This window comes from Palaemon carinicauda, chromosome 20 (assembly GCF_036898095.1).
Source record: "Palaemon carinicauda isolate YSFRI2023 chromosome 20, ASM3689809v2, whole genome shotgun sequence".
NCBI lineage: Eukaryota > Metazoa > Arthropoda > Malacostraca > Decapoda > Palaemonidae > Palaemon > Palaemon carinicauda.
In genome coordinates, this window is record NC_090744.1 from 45,845,320 (window position 1) to 45,869,319 (window position 24,000).

Consider the following 24,000-nt stretch of genomic DNA (forward strand, 5'->3'; position numbering starts at 1 on the left):
AGGCTAGTACCTAAGGCGCAATTCAACCGACCCAATATTGATAATTTATATTTCCGGCAGCTTGCCGGACACCAGCGGTTCACCGGCTTTCGGCACACTATCCCAGCTAGCATTTAATGTGACAGGGTAGTGGCCGGTATACCTGACTCAGCCGGCTCTCACCGGCAAAGTCAGATGTGACAGTGAATTGATGGGTGTCGGACCACAAGTCTAGCCTGCATCTTGGCGGCAAGGTTAGTGGCCGGCAGTCGTCAGTTAGGTTAGTAGCTGGCGGCACTAGCCAGTAGAGAGAGAGAAAGCAAGAAGTGAAGGGTGATGTAAGATCACTGTATCACTTCCTTCGTCCGGAATGAGGGTTCTAATGGAAGGGGAGAATATAGGATAATCAAGCTTCCACCCATCCACCTCCGTGCCGGTATCTGCTGGTTGTAGGATGTGAATGGCAGCCCAAGGGAGGACTGAAGAACACTAAAGGAAATTTGGCTCCTGCCGGCAGCTAGACCTGCTGATACAGCTATCTCGGAGCTCCATGTCCGATAGGGAAGCTATACGGCTAGGCCATACAGGCAAAAGCCCAAGCCAGCCCTACAGCCTGCCTGCAATCTGCGAGATTGTAGGACAACGGCCACAGGGATGTGATGGCTAGGCTATCACTAAAGGACAGAATGGGGAGGGGAAAGGGTCCTGTATAAGGTGTGAGAGGAGCCGGCAGCATGTCGGCCCTACCACACCTAGAGGAAGCTGTGTTTCAGTATCATCGCCATCCTAGGCAGACGGAGAATACATTCCTCAGCCTAGGGTCTGCCAATGCAGTAAGGGGGCCGGCAATCATCTAGCCGCCACCCTCAATCATAGAGAAACAGAGTCCCAATGCCGGTGCCATCTTAGGCAGAAAAATAATCTCTTATTCTTCAGCCTAGGGTCTGCGAGCACAGGACTAGTCGATTAAACCACAAGGAGAAGGGGATCACATGACCCTTTCAAATGCAGTTTAGGGAGGCAAGGCCTCCTATGCCAACGAACAAGATCCGACAGGGGAGTACATTCACCCTGTCGATCAGTTGCCGGCACACAACAAGTACTCTGAGGTTCTGACCCAAACCCAAAGCTTTCCATCAGTAGCTAGGTGGAGGGACAGAAAAACTCTAGCCTAACCTTGCCAGAATGACAATTCGAGGCAAGATCAACTAGGATTGTAGCCATAGGCTACACTCAAAGGGAAGGAGGGATTACCCTATATATTAGAGTAACCGGGGAGATATTATGAAAGTATACTAAAGCCACTAGGCTAGTAGCCTAGCGACAGTGAGATCGACTACCTAACTCTTGGAAGCTCTCTCGTATACTATCTTAGAAGAGGAAATTTTATATGCAATCCATATATCTTACATGTATAAATGGCCTATTATCTTCATTTAAAATTAATAGCACCATTAACACTTATTATATCATGCATATCATGCAAGAGATTAAACTAAACGCCTAGGCTAGGAAGCCTAGTGTAAACAAGATTGGCTACCTAATTTGCTGAACCTAATGTGAATACTATCGGCATAATATGATTAATTCCTAGCAATGCAGATTAAATAGCTAATTGTATTTATTTAAGCTATTATACCGGGAAAGTAGTGCGGGCTAACTAAATAACTCATGCGTTACGAACGACAGCGCCAAAGACGCCTCCGGTCTAGGCAATATCTGTGCCAAAAGTTAGTATTTCCGTAACCGAAATTCAAACCACGCTATTTACATAGGGTATTACTTTCAGCGTAGCTGAAAATGACGAGCCATTAGATTTTTAACGAGGGTTAACTACCCCCGCGCTAGTTAGCAAGGGGGTAGGGGAGGGGTAGCTAGCTACCCCTCCCCTCCCACACACTGGTGAACTGCTTCACTTCACTTTTGGCTCGGACGATGAGCAGACGTGTCTGTCTCGTCCTCGCATTGACAGCCTTAATTTGTTTACTTTTTCTTTCAGTTGTGTGCTTGAAGTTGGCGTCTACCTTTTCTTCATATTATGCGGAAGTGCCCTGGACTCCCCGACCGCCCCTCTGGAACATAGATGTTGGCGGTCGATACGGACCCTCACACCCTTTGTCCGCAGTATCGAGGTCAACAGTGTGAAAGGGATAAAAACTGTAGCGAATGCAGGGAGTGGCCTACCTCCCAGTGGGAGAGGTTTGCCTGGCGGCGTAAGAAGTCTAAGCGAGACCGTTCTCCCTCAAGGACTGCCTTGAGGAAGGAAGGCTCCAATGACTTCTTCCATTGCCTGAACCTCCTCTGAAGCTTCCACTCAACCGGTCTCTCGTGAGAGGCTGTCGAGTGGTAGCGTAAGCCATTCTTTTGTTTCCCAACCTCAGGGTTCGGGAGAGGGTTTTGCCTCCCATAGCGAGGCAGCTCCCCCTCCTCCTCCGGGGGAGGACATTATTTATTTTGTTGATGACCAAACTGTCTAATAATGATCTTTTCCAGCTTTGGGCTTCATTGGGGCTTGAGGGCTTGCCCTCCAAGGAAGCCCTGTTTGACCTGATCCAGTTGGGTGCAGCTGTCCAACAGTCGCCGGTAATACCAGAGGTAGACCCTCTTGTCTGTGGTCGACGTTGTTGTAGCAGAGGCTTCCGACGGGTTGGGTCAAACCCCTGCTGCTGCTGTTGTGGATGTTGCTGAAGGCTCAGGTTCCTCCTCCGAACATCATTCGAGGGGGAAGGTGAGTCCAACGGTCTCTCCTGCGGGTGTATCTCTCCCTCGTTGGTGTGCACTGACAGAGACTCCTCTTCGGAGGACCGACGATGGTGATACTCTGCCTCGAGGTCGTCTTCGCCGTAAGGCTCGCCCTCCTCTTCGCCGTCGGGGCCTTCCTTCTCCTTACAAGGGAGTTAGGAGGCGCCTCTTCGGTTCTTCGCCTCCGTCGTGCCCTGCAGAGGATTCTTCTCGTCGGGAGCAGACTGTCGCAGTGACATCGCTCGACCTCTCCGCAGATCGTTCGCGATCTACGCCTGCCAGATCTTCCAACCTACCATCTCCGTTCCTGGACGCAGATGCGCAGTGGGCGCCTACACTCCCCTTGATCCGTCAAGCACCGGTCCCTTCGGGGCAAAAGGGCTTATCCCACATTGTGGGTAAGTCCCTTACGCGCCAGGTCTCACCTGTGCGCCCACGATCTCCTGCGCGCTCGCTCAGTAGCGCGCAAGAGCTCTCCTGTTGACCAGTTGACACTCTTCTCGCAGTCGGTCGCCTGCTCGCCCTACGCGTCATCGTTCGCCAACGAGCAATCGCTCGCCAACGCGCCATCGCTCGCCAACACGCCATCGATCGCCAATGCGCCATCGATTGCCTACGCGCCATCGCTCTCCTGATTGCCAGCGATCGCCCGTGCAATCGCGCGCACCCTTACCTGTGCGTCCACACACACCTTCGCCCGCGCGCCCACTCGCCCACGTGACAACTTCCCTGCGCGCCCGCGCCCTGATCTCCGCGCGCCTGCTTGCCAACGGTCGCCCGCGTGCGACCCAGCGGTTTTTCCTTCCCCCCCTAGTCCTGCGCCCCAGTTGGCTACGTCCAACCGCGCGACTGCGCGCCAACCTACATGCCAACCTACAAGCCAACCTACAAGCCAGCGATCTCCTACGCGCCCGCGCGATCCTTTGCCTGTGCACAAATGCTTGCCAACGCGCCCACGCATCTGATCACCACAGGTCACCGTCTCGCCCACCCGCTAACTTCCCTGTGCCCAATCGGTCGCCTTCGCTCGACAACGCGCCATCGCTCGCCAACGCGCCAGCGATCGCCTATGCGCCATCGCTCGCCAACGCGCCATCGCTCTCCTGATCGCCAGCGATCGCCCGTGCAATCACGCGCCCCCTCGCCAGCGCACCCACGCGCCCGCGCCCTCTTCTCCGCTCGCCCGCGCCCTCGTCTCCGCTCGCCCGCGCCCTCGTCTCCGCTCGCCCGCGCCCTCGTCTCCGCTCGCCCGCGCCCTCGTCTCCGCTCGCCCGCGCCCTCGTCTCCGCTCGCCCGCGCCCTCGTCTCCGCTCGCCCGCGCCCTCGTCTCCGAGGTTCGTCGGAGAGGTCCAGTCAACATTCCTCTTCCCTTTCTTCATTTCAGGCAGGCCCCATGGTATCCACTCCTAAGGATCAGCCGATCCCCTTCCCTCCAGCGGGGATTGCTGACACTGCGTCAGTCAGCCGCCAGCCTTGGTTTGGTTCCCTGATCAAAGCGGTCTTGCGGGCTATGAAGCCAGCCCTCTCTTATCTGGGACTAAAACCAACGGCTCCCTCGCCCCCGCTGAAGAGGAGAGGAGTGGATTTCGAGGTAACTTCTCCCAGGGTTAAGCTGGCTCCCAAGAGATCCGCTGGGAAGGCCCCATCCCTTTCGCAGGTGGTTTCTCCTTCCCCTGTGGACGAAGCTTTCCCATCCTCAGGAGAGTCCAGCGAGGTGAGGCACTCTCCCACGGCACCAATGGGAGGAACCCCACCTCGAGGAAGAGAAACGTCTCGCGTGGGAGGGACCGTCCAGACCTCTTTGCTAGAGTCCTGTATCCCTCCCAGGAGGGACCCCAAGGACTCGAAGACGGTGCCCAAGTCATCGAGGATTCGTCCGGAGCCAACCCTACCCCGGGAGAACGTCCACGTGTCCCCCAAGAAGAGCCACTAGGGACAGGAGACTTAGCTGCCAGTCCACAAGGAGGAGAGCAGCACGAGTCGGAGCATGCCTTCTGGCAGGTCCTTAATCGAATGAGGCAACTCGATAGTTTTAAGGCCCCCGAGACCGCCCCCCGCGAAGGCAAGGATACGGTCCTGGACCAGGTCTGTGGTACCCAGAAACCCCCAAAGGCCAGTGCAGCCCTGCCTTGGTCCCAGGGGGTGAAGAGTGCTAGGGACAAGGTCGAGGGCCAGTTCTCCGAGCTCGCCGCCTCCAGCCGTTCTTCTGCCGGGAACAAGCTCCTCCCACCTCCTCGTGTACAACAGAGGAGGTACTTCGAGATCATGGAGGAGTCTTGTTTAGCTCTTCCCCTCCACCACTGTGGAATAGCTCACCAGGGGTTTTTCTCTAGAGAAACTCGCTGCCCGGAAGGTGACATTCTCAGCGTCGGAGATCCTAAGCCAGGAGAAAGTCGCTAAGTGTGCCATGCAGGCCACTTCGTGGCTGGATGTGTGGCTGGGGTCTCTGGGCATCCTCTTGCGCTCTGAGGACTTGTCCAAGGAGAGCAATAGGAAGGCCCTGGAGACCTTCCTCCTCTCGGGCACGCGCTCCATCGAGTTCTTGGCTCACCAGGTTACTAACCTGTGGGCTAACTCGATATTAAAGCGCCGTGATGCGGTGACTGAGAGGTTCCACCCGAAGGTCCCCGCTGTGGATGTCTGCAAGCTCAGACACTCCTCCATCCTTAGAGGAAACCTGTTTGAGCCCAAGGATATAGAAAGGACAGCTGAGAGGTGGAGGAAGACGAGTCACGATTCGCTCCTCCAGAGGGCCGTTACATCTCGGCCCTACAAGCTCCTCAACAACAACAGCAGCCTCGCAAGACACCGAAGCAGGCGCCGGCAGCTAAGACGAAGGTGTCTAAGCAGCTGCCCTTTCCTGTCAAAGACAAGAAGGGCAGAAAGTCATCCAGGGGAGGCAAAAATCCTAGAGGGAGCGGCCGAGGCCGCAAAAGCTAGGATTGGCAATCCCCCTGCGTGTCCACCTGTAGGGGGATGCCTGCAAAGTTGCATGCACAGGTGGCAGCAACACGGGACCAATTCCTGGACGATCTCTGTGATCAGCCAAGGATATCGCATCCCGTTCATAACATCTCAACCTCTCCTGACAGCGAATCCAGTGTCGTTGAGCTCCTATGCCATGGGATCGGCAAAGGGGCTAGCCCTTCGGGCAGAAGTCGAGACCATGCTCAAGAAGGATGCTCTCCAAGAGGTCGTCAACGGCTCCCCAGGCTTCTTCAGTGGACTCTCTTGTAAAGAAGGCGTCTGGAGGCTGGAGACCTGTCATCGACCTCTCAGCCCTGAACAAGTTTGTCAAACAAACTTCGTTCAGCATGGAGACAGCGGACACTGTCAGACTTGCAGTGAGACCGCTAGACTTCATGTGCACACTGGATCTGAAGGACGCGTACTTCCAGATCCCAATCCATCCGTCTTCCAGGAAGTACTTAAGATTCAGCCTAGACAACAAGATCTACCACTTCAAGGTACTGTGTTTCAGTCTCTCCACAGCACCTCAGGTGTTCACCAGAGTGTTCACACTGATATCTTCGTGGGCGCACAGGAACGGCATCCGTCTCCTCCATTATCGACTGGCTGATCCTGGCAGACTCGAAGTCGACCCTTCTTCGACACCGAGACAGGCTTCTGGGACTTTGCCAAGATCTAGGGATCATGGTAAATCTCGAAGTCCTCCAACCCAACAACTGGTACAGTATATCTAGGCATGATATTAGACACCAATCTCCACAAAGCCTTTCTATCAGACGACAGGATAGCAAGGCTGGAGAGGGTTGCAGAGCCTTTCCTCAGTCGAGAAGATCTTCCAGCCCAATCTTGGTTACGTCTCCTAGGTCACCTAGCCTCCTTGGCCCGTCTAGTTCCCAACGGCCACCTCAGGATGAGATATCTGCAGTGGCGGCTCAAGTCCTGGTGGAATCAAGGCAACGATTCCCCGGACTCTCTGGTCCCTATTGGACCTGCAGAATGGGCGGACCTGCGGTGGTGGCTGATCGACGGAAACCTTCAAAAGGGAGTGGATCTTCTCGTCCTTCCCCCGGATTTGATGCTGTTCTCGGACGCATCAAAAGAAGGGTGGGGGCCCCACGTTCTGAACCAGAGGGTCTCGCGCATATGGACAGAATCAGAAAAGTACCTCCACATCAACCTGCTAGAGATGAAGGCTGTATATCTGGCCCTTCAACAGTTCCAACAGCCCCTGGGGTGCCACTCCGTGGTGGTGATGAGTGACAACACCACAGTAGTGGCTCATATCAACAAGCAGGAAGGTACCTTTTCATAACAGCTATCCCATCTTGCAGTAGAGATACTGAGGTGGACCGAAGTCCACTCGATTCTTCTGTCAGCTCGCTTCATTCCTGGCAAAAGGAATGTGCTCGCCGACAGTCTGAGCAGAGCTTCGCAGATAGTGAGTACCGAGTGGTCTTTGGATCCTCAAGTAGCCAACAAAGTCCTGACTTTGTGGGGTTCCCCGACAGTGGACCTGTTCGCGACAGCCTTGAATTTCAAGCTGCTGCTGTAGTGCTCTGAAGTCCCGGACCCCAAGGCACTCTGGCAAGATGCCTTCCAACAACGGTGGGACAACATCGACGTCTACGCCTTCCCACCCTTCTGTCTGATGAGAAGGGTGCTCAACAAGACCAGACTCTGGGTCAACCTGTCAATGACCTTAATAGCTCCGCTATGGCATCACGCAGAGTGGTTCCCGGACCTTCTGCAGCTCCTGACGGAACTCCCGAGAGAACTTCACCCACGACACGAGTTGCTCAGGCAACCACATTGCAACATCTTCCACAAAGCCGTAGCTTCGCTTTGTCTTCACGCCTGGAGACTATCCAGCGTCTCCTCACTGAGAGAGGCTTTTCGCAACAAGTTGCGGAAAGAATGTCTCGACACTTGGCGAAAGTCATCCGCAGGGGTCTACCAGGCGAAGTGGAGAGTCTTCTGTGGTTGGTGTCGTGGCAAGGGTATCTCTCCCCTCAATGCCACTATTCCAGCAATAGCGGAGTTTCTCGTGTATTTGCGGGAGGAAATGCGCCTTTCAGTCTCGGTGGTGAAAGGCTATCGCTCAGCCTTAAGCCTGGCCTTCAGGCTGAAAGGAATAGACATTTCTTCCTCGCTGTAACTTTCTTTACTCATACGAAGCTACGAGCTTACCTGCCCTCAGTCGGAAGTGAGACCTCCTCCATGGAACGTGGTTCGGGTCCTCAGGGCTCTGAAGAGACCCCCGTTCGAACCATTACGCCAGGGCTCTGATCAACACCTGACTTGGAAGACGGTATTCCTGCTCGCTTTGGCTTAAGCTAAGCAGGTCAACGAACTTCATGGTCTCTCATACGATGTCGCCCATTCAAGGGGATGGTGGGAGGTAACGTTCAGGTTCGTCCCTGAGTTTGTTGCCAAGACTCAGAACCCTGGAGTGCCGGACCCACGGTTCAACTCCTTCAGGGTGACGAGTCTCCGTTCTATAACAGATGACCCAGACCATCTGCTACTATGCCCAGTAAGGAGTCTGATGCGTTATCTGAAGAGAACAGCTGTAGTCCGTCCCCGCGTGCAAGCTCTGTTTGTGAGCACGGGAAGGACGAAGAGGAGGGTCACCAAGAATACCATCTCAGCCTGGATTCGAAGGACCATTCATCATGCCTTGAATCCGGACCCTCCTCCGTCACGTCGCCTTAGAGCACATGATGTCAGGGTCATCGCTACGTCCCTGGCCTTCAAGAGAAACTTCACTGGACGCAGGTGTTACAAGCTGGGGTCTGGAAGCGTCAAACGACCTTCACAGCCCACTACCTGCAGGACGTGACCCACAGGAGCCTCGATACGTTTTCTGTCGGCCCTGTGGTGGCTGCACAACAGCTGGTCTAACCTCAAGCTCCTTAATGGACAGGTAGCAGAAGGTTGAGGGCATTGTTACCAGGATTTAGTCTGCGTGAATGAAAGAGTATGTCTGGCCCTAGCTACCCCTCCCCTACCTCCTTGCTAACTAGCGCGGGGGTAGTTAACCCACATTAAAAATCTAATGGCTCGTCATTTTCAGCTACGCCGAAAGTAATACCCTATGTAAATAGCTAAGGTTTGTATGGTTAGGAAAAATACAAATTATCTCCGAATTTGTCATTTTAATTTGAATTAATTCTTTACTTTACGGCAAGAGCTAAATTTATCCAGCATAAGAATCAAATACTCAACTTTCCAGAGGCAGAAGAAGCTGGAGATTGCATAATAAATCCTGATAACAAGAGAGCACTGGGAAAACCACCGAGCGAAACCGCTACAGAAAAAGGAATAAAGATGGTGGACGATTATGGCGCCATCTGAGTACTCAAACAGTAGTGGAGGAAGGGAACTGTATAATGGCTCCTCTTTTATTTTGCCACTTTAACCCCCTCGAAGCGTAAACGCTATGCGGAGTGCAGATTGCTATGTGACGTGTCAAGAATACGTCCCCTGATATGCGATATCCTAAAAGAAAACTTTAAGGATATTCGCGCCAGGAGTTAGAATTCTGGAGACCTTAAGTTAAATTCTCTGGGAATATCACTGTAGTCAAATATACCCTAGGAAGCTACTTGAAGGAACCTTCCATCAGGACGACATGGCTTGAGCCCAAAAAAGTGACATTTGGAAATAATTTTTTTTTTTCCTAACTATATAAATCTTGAGCTCAGCTCATACTGGTTACGTCATCACCTAACCCCCAAGAAGTCCTGATTGCAATTTCAAAGGGACGTAATGTTACCAGTGCGAGTGTGAGTGGGAGCGGGGTGGACAATCTATTCTTGCTAAGCAGCATATGGTAGTTACACCTCGCTAAAAGTCTTATGGCTGGGTTCAGCTGTTGCTGAAATATATCTGCAATGTAGAGAGTTCAAGGTTTGTATTGCTAAGAAAAATACAAATTATTTCCAAATTTGTCATATCTATTTTCCAAAATAGTTCGTAACAATCTTTTATATAATCTTTATACCATATTTTCCTATTTTTATTGCAAGATTATGGCAAAGGCCGCAAGCAAGGTTAGTAAATTTTTTTTAGCCTTTACAAGAATCAATATCATATTTGTGTATGGAGCAAGTACTGTAGTTGCAGGAATGTGTTATTGTTATTAGAGAGCTTAGTATTCTATTGGGACATTTGCTTCTAAAATTTAGTTCAATTACAATTGTTTTTTTTTTTTTTCAAATAGTTCACCATTGCTTTATGGAATGGTAAAGTCATATGTCCTAATTTTACACTAGATACTATATTGTCATTTTGAGGCCTCATGTTACTGCTGGGGAGTGCTCTTTACTGATGAATTAATTTTGCTTCATGCATTTGGTTTCCTGCTAATTGTTTTGTATTAGTAAGCAAAAGAGAAACATGTTTGTTACTTTAGTTCAGAGGAAATGTTTGATTGTATCCAGCAGTGAATTACAAATGCAGATTGCAGGTTTTCAGCTTATGTGGAAGATTTTGGGAATTGGGAATACTGTATCTACAAAGGGAAACCTAAAATCTCTGGTGGGCCAGGCATTAGTCTTTTTTTGATGTGGTTAACTTATCCAAGTTCTTTCCACAGAATGACTGTGACACCAGTGAGTCTGACACCAGTGAGTCTGACACCAGTGAGTCAGACCCCGAATGGAGGGTGAGTTTTGATATGATTAACAAGTTTTTCTCATAGTTAATATTATTGTAGCTGGAAGGACTAGTTCAGTGCTGTGTATTTAGTATTTATGGCTGTCTCAAAAATTTTGTTATTAGCTATTTAAGTTACTGGTAGATATTGTAATATTTGAAGTAAAGATTCTGTTGCATGTTTTTATTTTCATGAAAGCTCTGTTATGAACTATTTAGATTTTCATTTGCATTAACAATCTAGTTATTGAGTAATTTAATTTGGTTTGTAAAATATTAGTGATTGATGATAGTTGATTTTTTCATTTGGATTGATGTTTCTTTTGTATAGATGCTTTTGATTTTATATTTAAATAATGATTTAATTTTTTTATTGTATCTTGTTCATTCCTATGCGGTTACAAATTTCGGAGTCATTTATATGGAGTCTATTTTCTATGATCAGACAAAAAGAAAAAAAATGGGTTCTATTGGTAACCATAATAGGTACTTAACACCTCCACTGCTGTGCAGTGCTATGTACTGCTGTGATGCAAGTTTCACTCTTCTGGTGGTCCATCTTAATGAGAGAATGCCTTGATGAAGTCATTGAGCTTCAGCACGGGAATCTTGGTGATGGGCTAGAGGGCTCTCGAACTTGGGGAAATTGCTCCCCAGATCGAATCTAAATTTCTCTTTCATCTTTTTCTTTCGCAATATTACTTCGACCAGCACACAATCTGTAATATTGTCCCCCGGATGCTGATGAACCTTTCCATATTACTACTGAAAAGGAAATGATTAAAGTACGACCATTCAAGCAGAAGCCACTGTAATGTTTTAATTGTTTTAAATTTGGCCACCTCTAAAGTTTGAAAAAAGGAAAAAGTGTGGCATTTGGTCCAAATTTTACCATGTAGTGTGTGCCCTTGGAGCCAGGTGTTTAAATTGCAACTGAATCATTAATCCACTGACAGGACCTGCAAGCTGTGTAAAGTTGGAAAAAGCTACCCTTAACAAATCATATTTAGAACATATAAGTGTTTAACATGCCAAAAGACTTTTTAAAGAGATCACATAGCTGTGCTAAGGCATTAAAATCAAACCCACCTAGTACTGCCAAGAAAAAAAAATATATATTATATATATATACATATATATATATACATATATACATATATATATATATATATATATATATATATAAATTTTATATATATATATATATATATATATATATATATATATATATATATATATATATATATATATATATACACACTATCTGATAAAAACCTGAATGACGAGCATATTACCTCCTGAGGCTTTGCCATGGTGTATTAACACTAGGTCATTGTCCACATCTTCATAACCTTTGTCTCCTAATACAAAAACTAGTACAAACCTCTCCCAGACCACGCCTGATTTGACAGAGGTTCAACTCAAAAATAGCCTACCTAATGCACCTTTTCTGGGAAAGGTGAAAAAACCTAGAACCTCACCATATATTAATCTTGAAAGAGACTTCCATCTCTCTCACCCCCCTCTGTTAGAAACATCCAACGATATCAGCCTCCAACTTCCCGACTGAGAAGGTAAGTTGAATATCCTTCCAGTCTTTGTGATCCATTGGCAAGGCTAAGGAAAGGGGTCTACACTCCTCCAGTGTAGGGCAAGGTTTCCTAGCTTCCACTGCCTTAATCAACGCCTCAAACCCTTTTTCCAGAAAGGGGAAGGCCATAGTTCCTGGAGCATGAAAAGAGGGATGTTTCTTGCTCAGGGCCGGTACATTCGAATTGGTGAAGCCCGTCCTTCAAACTGCTGGCTAACAAAGGCTGAGCCTTCGTATGGTCAAGCACTATGACCTCCTTAGGCTCTGTCTCCTCCTTGGATACAGGTTCCGCCCTTAGACGAACGAAGCAGTCTGGATATGACTCAAAGCTGGGCCAGAACTCAATGTCCTCGATAAGGACAGCTCCCAGCTTCTCTGAAATAAAGATCTTGCCTTTTTAATCGACATGTACTCGGCATGCCTCCATGGGTTCACCTCTGAACACGAGGGAAGATCCTTTACGTTGAGTCTCCTTTGAGACCCACCGGTCGGTGCCAGCTTAAGAATCTCCTTCCTGAATGCAGCTTCCCTTTGTTTGCTCTTCTTCTTGAACATCTCCATCATAGCTTTGATGGCAGACAGGGTGTCGTCCGACCTTTCGGGTTGAGGAGCGAAGGATGTAGAGGGCACGGGTTCTAGGACAGGAACTGATGAAACAGAGACTGTTTCGACTTCATCCTCTTCCGTCTCTGGAGCCAACGTTGACTCCTCATCTCGACCTTTTGCCAGAAGGTCCTATACGGTGTCCTCTGTCATCCTCTCATCATCTAGATGGATGTCCTTCATCGCATCCAAGACATCCGTGTCGACGGCTATCTGGATGCAAGGGATCTCGGTGAGGCTGAGGAATAACAACATCCGCAGATGCTTTGGGGAATAGACAGGCTCTCATATGCTTGTTAGGGAGGTAAGGCCCCTGGCATTCTTTTGGAAGCCACGAACCCATTTGCACAGCTTTTTCCGAGCTGCATCCCTTGACTCCGTTGTCTTGGGATTTTCAAAAGCCTCATACACCAGGTCTTTACATACAGTACATACCTGTGGGTCCCAGTATTTGAGAGGTTCCTTGGTGATGGAGCAGCGGGAGTGTGTCCTACACTCCAGATGGCCACAGAAGTCCCTGCTACGTACGGTGCAGAAGACACTGTTGCACTTCACATGGTCCTCTAGTAAAGAGAGAGGAAAAGAATGAGTATAACGTAGTCTATCTCACTAGATAAACTAATAAATATAATATTTTCCATTTTATTTTATTGCATATAGCTTAGGATAGGTAAGCTGTGACCTCCCTCAATATTAACTCTAGGGTTATCATCCTCAGGAGGCCCGGTGGAAGTCTAGCCTACAAGGATAGAATAGTGTAAACAATACCCACTTCCAAAAGGATTAATAATGAGGGTCATAAATAACTGATCTTCTGTCAGTATAAAGAAAAGGAATTCCTTTCCCAATCTTAAAAGGTCTCAACACTAGACTGCGCCTGGACACAGAGTATGTTGAAAAATTCAACTATATACTTTTATACCATAGTTTTCTGTCTGTAGTATACTCTATACTACAGATGTACTGTATACTGTATACACATATACCGTAGTTGCTGCCGGCATGCAGCCAGCAAGGCTAGTACCTAAGGCACAATTCAACCGACCCAATATTGATAATTTTTTATTGCCGGCAGCTTGCCGGACAACGGTGGGTCACTGGCTTTCGGCATACTGTCCCAGCCAGCATTAAATGTGACAGGGTAGTGGCCGGTATACCTGACTCGGCCGGCTCTCGCCGGCAAAGTCAGATGTGACAGTGAATTATTGGGTGTCGAATCACAAGTCTAGCCTGCATCTTGGCGGCAAGGTTAGTGGCCGGCAGTCGGCAGTTAGGTTAGTAGCTGGCGGCACTAGCCAGTAGAGAGAGAGAGAAAGCAAGGAGTGAAGGGTGATGTAAGAGCATTGTATCACTTCCTTCGTCCGGAATGAGGGTTCTAATGGAAGGGGAAAATATAGGATAATCAAGCTTCCACCCATCCACCTCCGTGCCGGTATCTGCTGGTCGTAGGATGTGAATGGCAGGCCAAGGGAGGACTGAAGAACACTAAAGCAAATGGGGCTCTTGCCGGCAGCTAGACCTGCCGATCCAGCTATCCCGGAGCTCCATGTCCGATAGGGAAGCTACACGACTAGGCCATACAGGCAGAAGCCCAAGCCGGCCCTACAGCCTGCCTGCAATCTGCGAGATTGTAGGACAACGGCGTTAGAGATGTGATGGCTAGGCCATCACTAAAGGACAGAATGAGGAGGGGAAAGGGTCCTGTATAAGGTGTGAGAGGAGCCGGCAGCATGTCGGCCCTACCACACCTAGAGGAAACTGTTTCAGTATCGGCGCCATCCTAGGCAGACGGAGAATACATTCCCCAGCCTAGGATTTGCCAATGCAGTAAGGGGGCCGGCAATCATCTAGCTGCACCCTTAATCATAGAGAAACAGAGTCCCAATGCCGGTGCCATCCTAGGCAGAAAAATAATCTCTATTCTTCAGCCTAGGGTCTGCGAGCACAGGACTAGTTGACTAAACCACAAGGAGAAGGGGATCACATGACAATTTCTAATGCAGTCTAGGGAGGCAAGACCTCCTCTGCCCACCAACAAGATCCGACAGGGGAGTACATTCACCCTGTCGATCAGTTGCCGGCACACGACAAGTACTCTGAGGTTCTGACCCAAACCCAAAGCTCACCATCAGTAGCTAGGTGAAGGGACAGAAAAACCATAGCCTAACCTTGCCATAATGACAATTCGAGGCAAGATCAACTAGGATTGTAGCTATAGGCTACACTCAAAGGGAAGGAGGGATTTCCTTATATACGAGGGTAACCGGGGAGATTGTATGAAAGTATACTAAAGCCACTGGGCTAGTAGCCTAGCGACAGTGAGATCGACTACCTAACTCATCGAAGCTCTCTCGTATACTATCTTAGAAGAGGAAATTTTATATGCAATCCATATATCTTACATGTATAAATGGCCTATTATCTTCATTTAAAATTAATAGCACCAGGAACACTTTTATATCATGCAAGAGAGTAAACTATAACGCCTAGGCTAGGAAGCCTAGTGTAAACAAGATTGGCTACCTAATTCGCCGAAACTAATGTGAATACTATCGGCATAATATGATTAATTCCTAGCAATGCAGACTAAATAGCTAATTATATTTATTTAATCTATTATACCGGGAAAGTAGTGCGGGCTAACTAAATAACTCATGCGTTAAGAACGACAGCGCCAAAGACGCCTCCGGTCTAGGCAATAGCTCTGCCAAAAAGTTAGTTTAATTTGAATTAATTCTTTACTTTACGGCCAGAGCTAAATTTATTCACCATAAGAATCAAATACTCAACTTTCCAGAGGCAGAAGAAGCTGGAGATTGCATAATAAATCCTGATAATGAGAGAGCACTGGGAAAACCACTGAGCGAAACCGCTACAGAAAAAGGAATAAAGATGGCGGACGAATATGGCGCCATCTGAGTACTCAAACAGTAACGGAGGAAGGGAACTTTATAACGGCTCCTTTTTTATTTTTCCAATTTTCCCCCTCGAAGTGTAAACGCTATGCGGGGTGCTCATTGCTATGTGGCGTGTCAAGAATAAGTCCCCTGATATTATGCGATATCCTAAAAGGAAACTTTTAAGGATATTCGCGCCTGGAGTTAGAATTCTGGAGACCTTAAGTTAAATTCTCTGGGAATATCACTGTAGTCAAATATACCCTAGGAAGCTACTTAAAGGAACCTTCCATCAAAATGACATAGCCTGAGCCCAAAAAAGTGACATTTGGAAATAATTTTTTTTTCTTCCTAACTATATAAACCTTGAGCTCAGCACTTACTGGTTACGTCATCACCTAACCCCCAAGAAGTCCTGGTTGCAATTTCAAAGGGACGTAATGTTACCAGTGCAAGTGTGAGCGGGGTGGCCAACCTACCTTTTGCAATGGAATTGTCAGGGTTTAAGGTCCCAATATGAAGATCTTGAGCTTTTAATTAATAAGCATTCCCTCATAATTGTATGTCTACAGGAAAGCTAGCTTGATGCTAACTCCTTGTCCTCGAGAGTATGTTAATTATAGAACACCATATAATCAACAAGGAGGGAGCCATGGCGAAGTCTCGTGTACGTTCGTCAAGATGTTCCCCAAATACCTTTATTTGTACGCCCCTGCAGGCATTGGTTGTACAGATTGATATAGGGAGAAAATATACATTTTGCTCTGTACTTACCTCCAAATGATAAAATTTCTAGGATGATTTAGTAGAGGTGATTCAACAACTCTTTCAACCTTTTCTCTTGCCGGGAGATATGAATGGTAGACATCTTTTATAGGGTGATGTTTTAGCAAACACAAAGGGGCAATATTTTATCATTAATTGTGGAAAAACAAGGATGTCGGGCTCCTTAATTCAGGAGAGCCCACACACTTTCATGTTCAAACAGGTACCTTGTCATGTAATGACCTATCAATCGCAAGCTTTAGTTGCCTTCTTGACTTTAGTTGGAGGACATTAGATGATTGGCATATTAGTGATCATGCCCCAATCCTTTTAAACACCAACAATTTGGAGTATATAGTAGTTTTTTTAACTGTAGAGGGGCACTGCTTCCAATATCCTCCATATTTACTGTGAATTATATGGCATACTAACCGCTTTTGAGAAAATAGCGCTAAAAGAGGAGGGCAATTTTACCATTACCAGTGATTCAAGAGGTGTTCTTCAAGCTTTACAAGGTTTTAATTCTTGTAACCCTTTTAGTTTTAAAGATTTTAGAGTGGCTTTTAATTGTTGGTCTAAAAGGTGTAACAGTTCGATTTTGCTGGGTTCCGGCACACAATGTCTGGAAATGAAGAGGCAGATTCACTGGCAAAGAGTGCTGCAGCTGAATTGCCTACAAGAAGGTCTCTCATTCTTTGTGATGATTTTTTACCAGCAATTCGGAATTCTATTTATAACAATTGGCAACCGCATTGGGATAGTTTAAGCGAAAATAAGATGAGAGAAATTGCGATTGGTATATCCCCTTGGAGGTATAATGGGATGCCCCCAAAATGTGAGACTACTCTTTGCCGTCTCCGCATTTGTCACACGTGGATGACACGAGTTTCTGCTGGCTGGCCACCAGCAACCATATTGCGACGACTGTTTGATACCCTTGGCAGTGAGGCATTTGTTGACTGAATGCCCCACTTATAGCTCTGAAAGAAATAGATACCTGTTTGAGACTCGTGGTGAAGATGGCCTGTTCATCCTTGCAAAGATCCTTGGACATGTGTCGTACAATGCCAGTGGCATTTTAAAATTCATATTAGAAGCAAGTCTTCTTAATGGTATTTAACTTTTATATCATATTAACTTCTAGTGGAATTTTTAGATTATATCCGAAGCAGGTCTTCTTAATGCTATTTAACTTTTATAACATTTACGTCTCTGGTTTTAATTTAATATTCTTTTAATCTTTATTTATAATAAATGATATCGGCGTCAATGACCTTCAATGTCAGGATGCCAGCGAACTTCAAATCAATCAATCCACCTTTACAGAGATCGCCATGATGGAATCTTGGCAAGGCCGAACCGGATAGATTACGTGAGCTAGGCAAAATTAAAGGAATGTTGAACAGTTGGAAAATATTGATGTCATAGACCTACTGAATGGAACCCTTTATACAGCAGGAGTTAATTAAATTCCCAAAACAACAAGGTTATTAAAAGAACGACCAATCCCTTGGTGGTCTTCAGAACTAACTGCCCTGCACAGAGCCAAAAGGTCTTTAACTTGATTGTGCAGACACCGTACTGAGGAAAATTTGATTATATACAAGAAATGTAGAACACAGTTCCGTCGTGCCATGAAAAAAGCTAGGTGCCAGTCTTGGGTGTTTCCTCCATTAACAGTAGACCACTATCATCCTCTGTGTGGAGGGAAGTTTAAAAGATAGCAGGCAAATCACACCCAACCTACCACCAGTGTTGAAAGTGAATGATCAGTATGTGACTGGATCAACATAAGTTAGTAATGCCCTGGCTGATAATTTTTCAAATATATTTTGTAAGTGTGATGCAGTCCCTGGAACCCAGTATAGGAGCATCGAACCAAAGAAAATTTTAAATTTTGCAACTGGAAGGGAAGTCATACAATTCTCCTTTTACAGAAAGCAAGTTTGATTCGCTCTTGCTATGTGTAAAGATGGAATTCCTTATGCAAAGTTCAAACGTGTACCACTTAATACAAAGTTATTTATTTTATTATTTATTGCAAGAGATGTGTGTGGCAAGAAGTTTGTTGGAGGCAGCATGAGGAAGGGCAGTGAATGGTGGAATGAAGGAGTGAAGGTAAAAGTGGAAGAGAAAAAGAGGGCTTTTGAAGAATGGCTTCAAAGTAATAGTGTAGAGAAGCATGGAAAATATAGAGAATAAATTGTGAAAGCAAAGCGCAAGGTAAGTGAGGCAAAGAGGGCAGCTGACCTGAGGTGGGGTCAGGGATTGGGTCATTCATATGAAGAGAATAAGTAGTAGTTTTGGAAAGAAGTGAAGAGAGTGAGGAAGGCTGGTTCAAGAATTGAAGAGACAGTGAAAGATGGAAATGGAAGGTTGTTAAAAGGAGAGGAGGCAGGGAAAAGGCGGGCGGAATATTTTAAAAGTTTACTGAATGTTGAGGATAATAGGGAGGCAGATATAATTGCTGCTGCAGGTGTTGAGGTGCCGGTGATGGGAGATGAGAATGAGAGAGATTACAAGAGAGGAAGTGAGGAGAGCACTAGATGAAATGAAAGTAGGAAAAGCATCTGGTATGGATGGTGTGAGAGCTGAGATGTTGAAGGAAGGGGGTGTGACTGTACATGAATGGTTGGTGAGATTGTGTGTTTTGTGTTGTCAATGGTACAAGTAGATTGGGTTTGTGTGTGTATTGTACCACTATATAAGGGTGAGGGAGATGTGCATGAGTGTTGTAATTTAAGGGGTATTAGTTTGTTGAGTGTAGTTGGAAAAGTGTATGGTAGAGTACTGATTAATAGGATTAAGGATAAAACAGAGAATGCAATCTTAGAAGTACAGGGTGGTTTTAGAAGAGGTAGGGGTTGTACGAATCAGATTTTTTGTTAGGCAGATATGCGAGAAATATTTAGCAAAAGGTAAGGAGGTGTATGTTGCGTTTATGGATCGGGAGAAAGCGTATGATAGAGTTGATAGGGAAGCAATATGAAATGTAATGAGGTTATATGGAGTTGGTGGAAGGTTGTTTCAAGAATTGAAAAGTTTCTACAAAGGTAGTAAAGCATGTGTTAGGATAGGAAATATAGAGCGATTGGTTTCCTGTGAGAGTGGGGCTGAGACAGGGATGTGTGATGTCGCCGTGGTTGTTTAACTTGCATGTTGATGGAGTGGTGAATGCCCGAGTGCTTGGACGAGGATTGAGACTGGTAGACGAGAATGACCATGAATGGGAGGTAAATCAGTTGTTGTTTGCGGATGATACTGTACTGGTTGCAGACGTGGAAGAGAAGCTTGGCCGATCAATGACAGAATTAGGAAGTGTGTATGAGAGAAGGAAGTTGCGAGTTTAGCAAAAGGTAAGGAGGTGTATGTTGCGTTTATGGATCGGGAGAAAGCGTATGATAGAGTTGATAGGGAAGCAATGTGGAATGCGATGAGGTTATATGGATTTGGTGGAAGGTTGTTGCAAGAAGTGAAAAGTTTCTACAAAAGTAGTAAAGCATGTGTTAGGATAGGAAATATAGAGCAATTGGTTTCCGGTGAGAGTGGGGCTGAGACAGGGATGTGTGATGTCGCTGTGGTTGTTTAACTTGTATGTTGGAGTGGTGAATGCCCGAGTGCTTGGACGAGGATTGAGACTGATAGATGAGAATGACCATGAATGGGAGGTAAATCAGTTGTTGTTTGCGGATGATACTGTACTGGTTGCAGACGTGGAAGAGAAGCTTGGCCGATCAGTGACAGAATTAGGAAGGGTTTGTGAGAGAAGGAAGTTGAGTGATATATGTGGGTAAGAGTAAGGTTATGAGATGTACGGGAAGGGAAGGTGGTGCGAGGTTTAATGTCATGTTGAATGGAGAGTTACTTGAAGTGGATCAGTTTAAGTACTTGGGGTCTGTTGTTGCAGCAAATGGTGGAGTGGAAGCAGATTTACGTCAGAGAGTGAATGAAGGATGCAAAGTGTTGGGGGCAGTTAAGGGAGTAGTAAAAAGTAGAGGGTTGGGCATGAATGTAAAGAGAGTTCTGTATTAGAAACTGATTGTACCAACTGTGATGTATGGATTGGAGTTGTGGGAAATGAAAGTGACGGAGAGACAGAAATTGAATGTGTTTGAGGTGAAGTGTCTAAGGAGTATGGCTGGTGTATCTCGAGTAGATAGGGTTAGGAACGAAGTAGTGAGGGTGAGAACTGGTTTAAGAAATGAGCTAGCAGCGAGAGTGGATATGAATGTGTTGAGGTGGTTTGGCCATGTTGAGAGAATGGAAAATGGCTCTGCTAAAGAAGGTGATGAATGCAAGAGATGATGGGAGAAGTACAAGAGGAAGGCCAAGGTTTGGGTGGATGGATTGCGTGAAGAAATCTCTGGGTGATAGGAGGATAGATGTGAGAGAGGCAAGAGCGTGCTAGAAATAGGAATGAATGGCTAGCGATTGTGACGCAGTTCCGGTAGGCCCTGCTGCTTCCTCCGTTGCCTTGGATGACGGGGAAGGTAGGAGCAGTAAGGGATTCAGCGTTATGAAGCTTCATCTGTGGTGGATAATGGGGAAGGGTGAGTTGTGGCACCCTAGCAGTACAAGCCGAACTCGGTTGAGTCCCTTGTCAGGCTGGGAGGAACGTAGAGAGGAGAGGTCCCCTTCTTTGTTTAATTTGTTTGATGTCGGCTACCCCCCAAAATTGGGGGAAGTGCCTTGGTATATGTATGTATGTATGTATTGTCAACAGAATGTGGCATGATCATAGTTATCCCAATGTTTGGAAACTAGCCATTATTTTAGCCTTTTTAAAACCCGGTAAGGATAAGTTTTTAGCAGCAATCTATCGACTAACTGCATCGACATCTTGGTTATATAAGGTCATGGAGAAGATGGTCAATGCAAGACTGTTGTGGTACCTTGAAAAGAAGGGTATTTTATCACCTATCCAGTGGGGATTTAGAAAAATGCACTCTACTGTTGTGTTGATATGACTCGACCCCTATATTTGTGAAGCCTTTGCTTCCAAACAGCACAGTGTAACTTTTTTTTTTTTAATACCTATGAGACACCATGGAGATATGGTATAACATATGTTATACCATTTATAATTTGGGATTATGAGGAGAGCTACCATTGTTCAATCAATCATTTATTTCATAAATTTTTTCAAGTATGAGTCGGGTATACTCTATTGGTGAGAGAATGTCAGGAAGGAGCCGTTCCCCTGGGTATGGTGCTGAGTGTAACACTATTTTGCACTTGCTATTCATGGGATATTTTGTCATTCTTAAAAATATTCTCTCAACACTATTTTTAGGTGATTTCTATATAATTTTCTAGAGCTAGAATGACAATTGTTGAGAGAAAATTACAACATACTCAACAAAATAATTGAATGGGCTGATATGAATGGATTTAAGTTTTCGACAAGTAAAACTGTTGTTCATTTTTGTCGTATTCGGGGAGTACATCTAGACCCGGTTTTGTACACCAAAGGTTAGCGTATCCCATGTGTTGGAGAAGCTAGATATCTAGGGTTGATCTTTGATTGTAGGCTTACATGGGTTCCTCACTTGAGAAAGCTTTAAAAGTAAAATGTCTTGAGAGACTGAATCTTTCAAAAGTTTTGTCCCATACATCAAGGGGGCCAGACCGCAAAACTATTTTAAAGTTATTCAAGGCCCTAATTTTTTTAAAAATTAGTTACGGGTGTCAGATATATTCCTCAGCCACCCTAAGTCCACTAAAGATTTTAAGATTCTATACACAATACTGGCATCAGATTGGCAACGGGATACAGAACCTCGCCTATTCCAAGCCTCCTTGTTGACGCTGGAGAATTACTGTTAGACCTTTACCGAAAGTCTTCTATTATTCGGTATTGGTTTAGGCTTCCTAATTCTTAAGCCTGTCAGACTGCAAGCTTTATAAAGCCCTCCAACATACTTTGAGATGCACCCAAAATCCCCTCAACCTTATTGTTTTCGGGTGAAACAAGCGATAGTCTCGATGCAGTTATAGATATGGTGCTTCCGTTTAAGGTATCATCGACGCCTCCATGGAAATTACCGAAGGTATCTTTTTGTAAATATCTTACTGGAGTCGAAAAGAATACCACTGACATAGAAGCCAGATCTCTTTTATGGAATAGGATGCTAAACATAAGGAATCAACTTTTATATACTGTACTGATGGCTCCTAATCTGATGCTGGCGTTAGATTTGAAGTACAGTGGAACCACTACATACGAACGTATCTACATCCAAATTTTCCAACACCCAAAGTAAAATTCGAGCAATTTTTCGACTCTACACCTGAATTTTATTTCAACACACGAAGTAAGCAATTTTCGTCGTACCGGTTGTATCCAAATTTTTCGACACGCGAAGTACAATTCAAACACGTTCCTACTCTACACCCGAATTTTTTTTCGATACCTGAAGTAAACAATACCCGTACACGTAGATGGGCGTATTTTTTATTTCCGCCGATAAAAGGCAGCATTTCTACCTCGGAGGGACCCTCAATTTGCGTGGCTTGGCACATTCCTCTGTTCTCGTCGGCTTCGTGTGGTTGTGCCCTGTGCGTTCTGCTATTAACTGTGTTTTAATAGCGATTTTTTACATTCATCCTTTTACGGTATTTTACGTAAATCATGGGTCCTAAAAGGCTTAGTTTCGCAAGTGGTAGTGGTAGTGGTGAGAAAAGGAAGAAGGAAATGCTTTCTTTAGAAGCAAAGCAAGGAATTATTGAAATGTATGAGCGTGGCGTCCGTGTGAATGAACTTGCAAAAGAACATCACGATGAACTTACTACAGAGGAGCTCAAGGAACTCCATGCTATGTCTGAGCACATGAGTGATGACGAGGAAGGCATCGAGGAGGTAGAACATGTGTTAGGTTCGGCACAAATAAAAGAGGTGTTAGGAAAATATCAAGACGTGGTCGACTTCATTGACAAATACCATCCAAAAAAATTACAGGTTTGCCGTGTAGTTGCGCAGTTCGATGATGTTTGCCTAATTTATTTTTGAAACATTCTGAAAAGCTGTACCAAGCAACTTTCTATCGATAGCTTCTTTACTACAAAACGAACTCGTGATGAAGAGGAAGGAAGTGGTTCAAAGAAAACGGCAAAGAGTGAACCGAAAGAAAGTGAAACAAAGAAAATGGCAAAGATTGAAGAGAAAAAAATTCAATCAATTTTAAGTGTAGAATGAAAGTAATCATCAAAATGAAAAAAAGAACATGTAAAGAAAAATATAAAATATAAAAATAAAAAAAAATAAATGAGCTAAATTAGGTTAAAGTTCACTTAGTGTAAGTTAGAATAAGTTACGATAGTGTACGTTTATCGTAGTCACCCTCTCTACCTCCTCGCCGCCCGTCTGTCTCCTCTGCGTAGCTAGACCGACACCTGGGCTGGACTTTCTAAGGTAAAGTGACGCTAAAAACCTGTTTCTTATTTATTATTTCTTTATAATTATTCTTTTTTACATGTCTATTATCTAATTTAAAGTGCATTATTGTCATGTGTAATTATGTGTAGTAATTTATTAAGGAGTTATCATACTTTTTTGGGCTCAACCACGGATTAATCCTATTTCAATGTATTCTTATGGGAAAATTCGTTTCTACATCCGAACATTTTCTACATCCGAAGTCGGTTGTGGAACGGATTAAATTCGTATGTAGAGGTACCACTGTATATAGTAATGAGTTTTATTGTAGAGGTGCGCTTCCTCTAACAGCTTCCATATTTACAGCAGAGCTATACGGCATATTAACCGCTATCGAGGAAATAGCATTACAAGAAGAGGGC

At 45.6% G+C, this 24,000-nt stretch overlaps 1 protein-coding gene across 1 annotated transcript in view; it reads left to right on the forward strand.

Moving 5' to 3' along the window:
* LOC137660323 (trichohyalin-like) overlaps nt 1–24,000 on the forward strand; it is a 167,209-nt gene that overhangs the window by 73,088 nt on the left and 70,121 nt on the right. Inside the window, exon 3 of the mRNA XM_068395142.1 lies at nt 10,289–10,357. Within this exon, the coding sequence (XP_068251243.1) occupies nt 10,289–10,357 (69 nt within the window). The remainder of the gene's footprint in view (nt 1–10,288; nt 10,358–24,000) is intronic.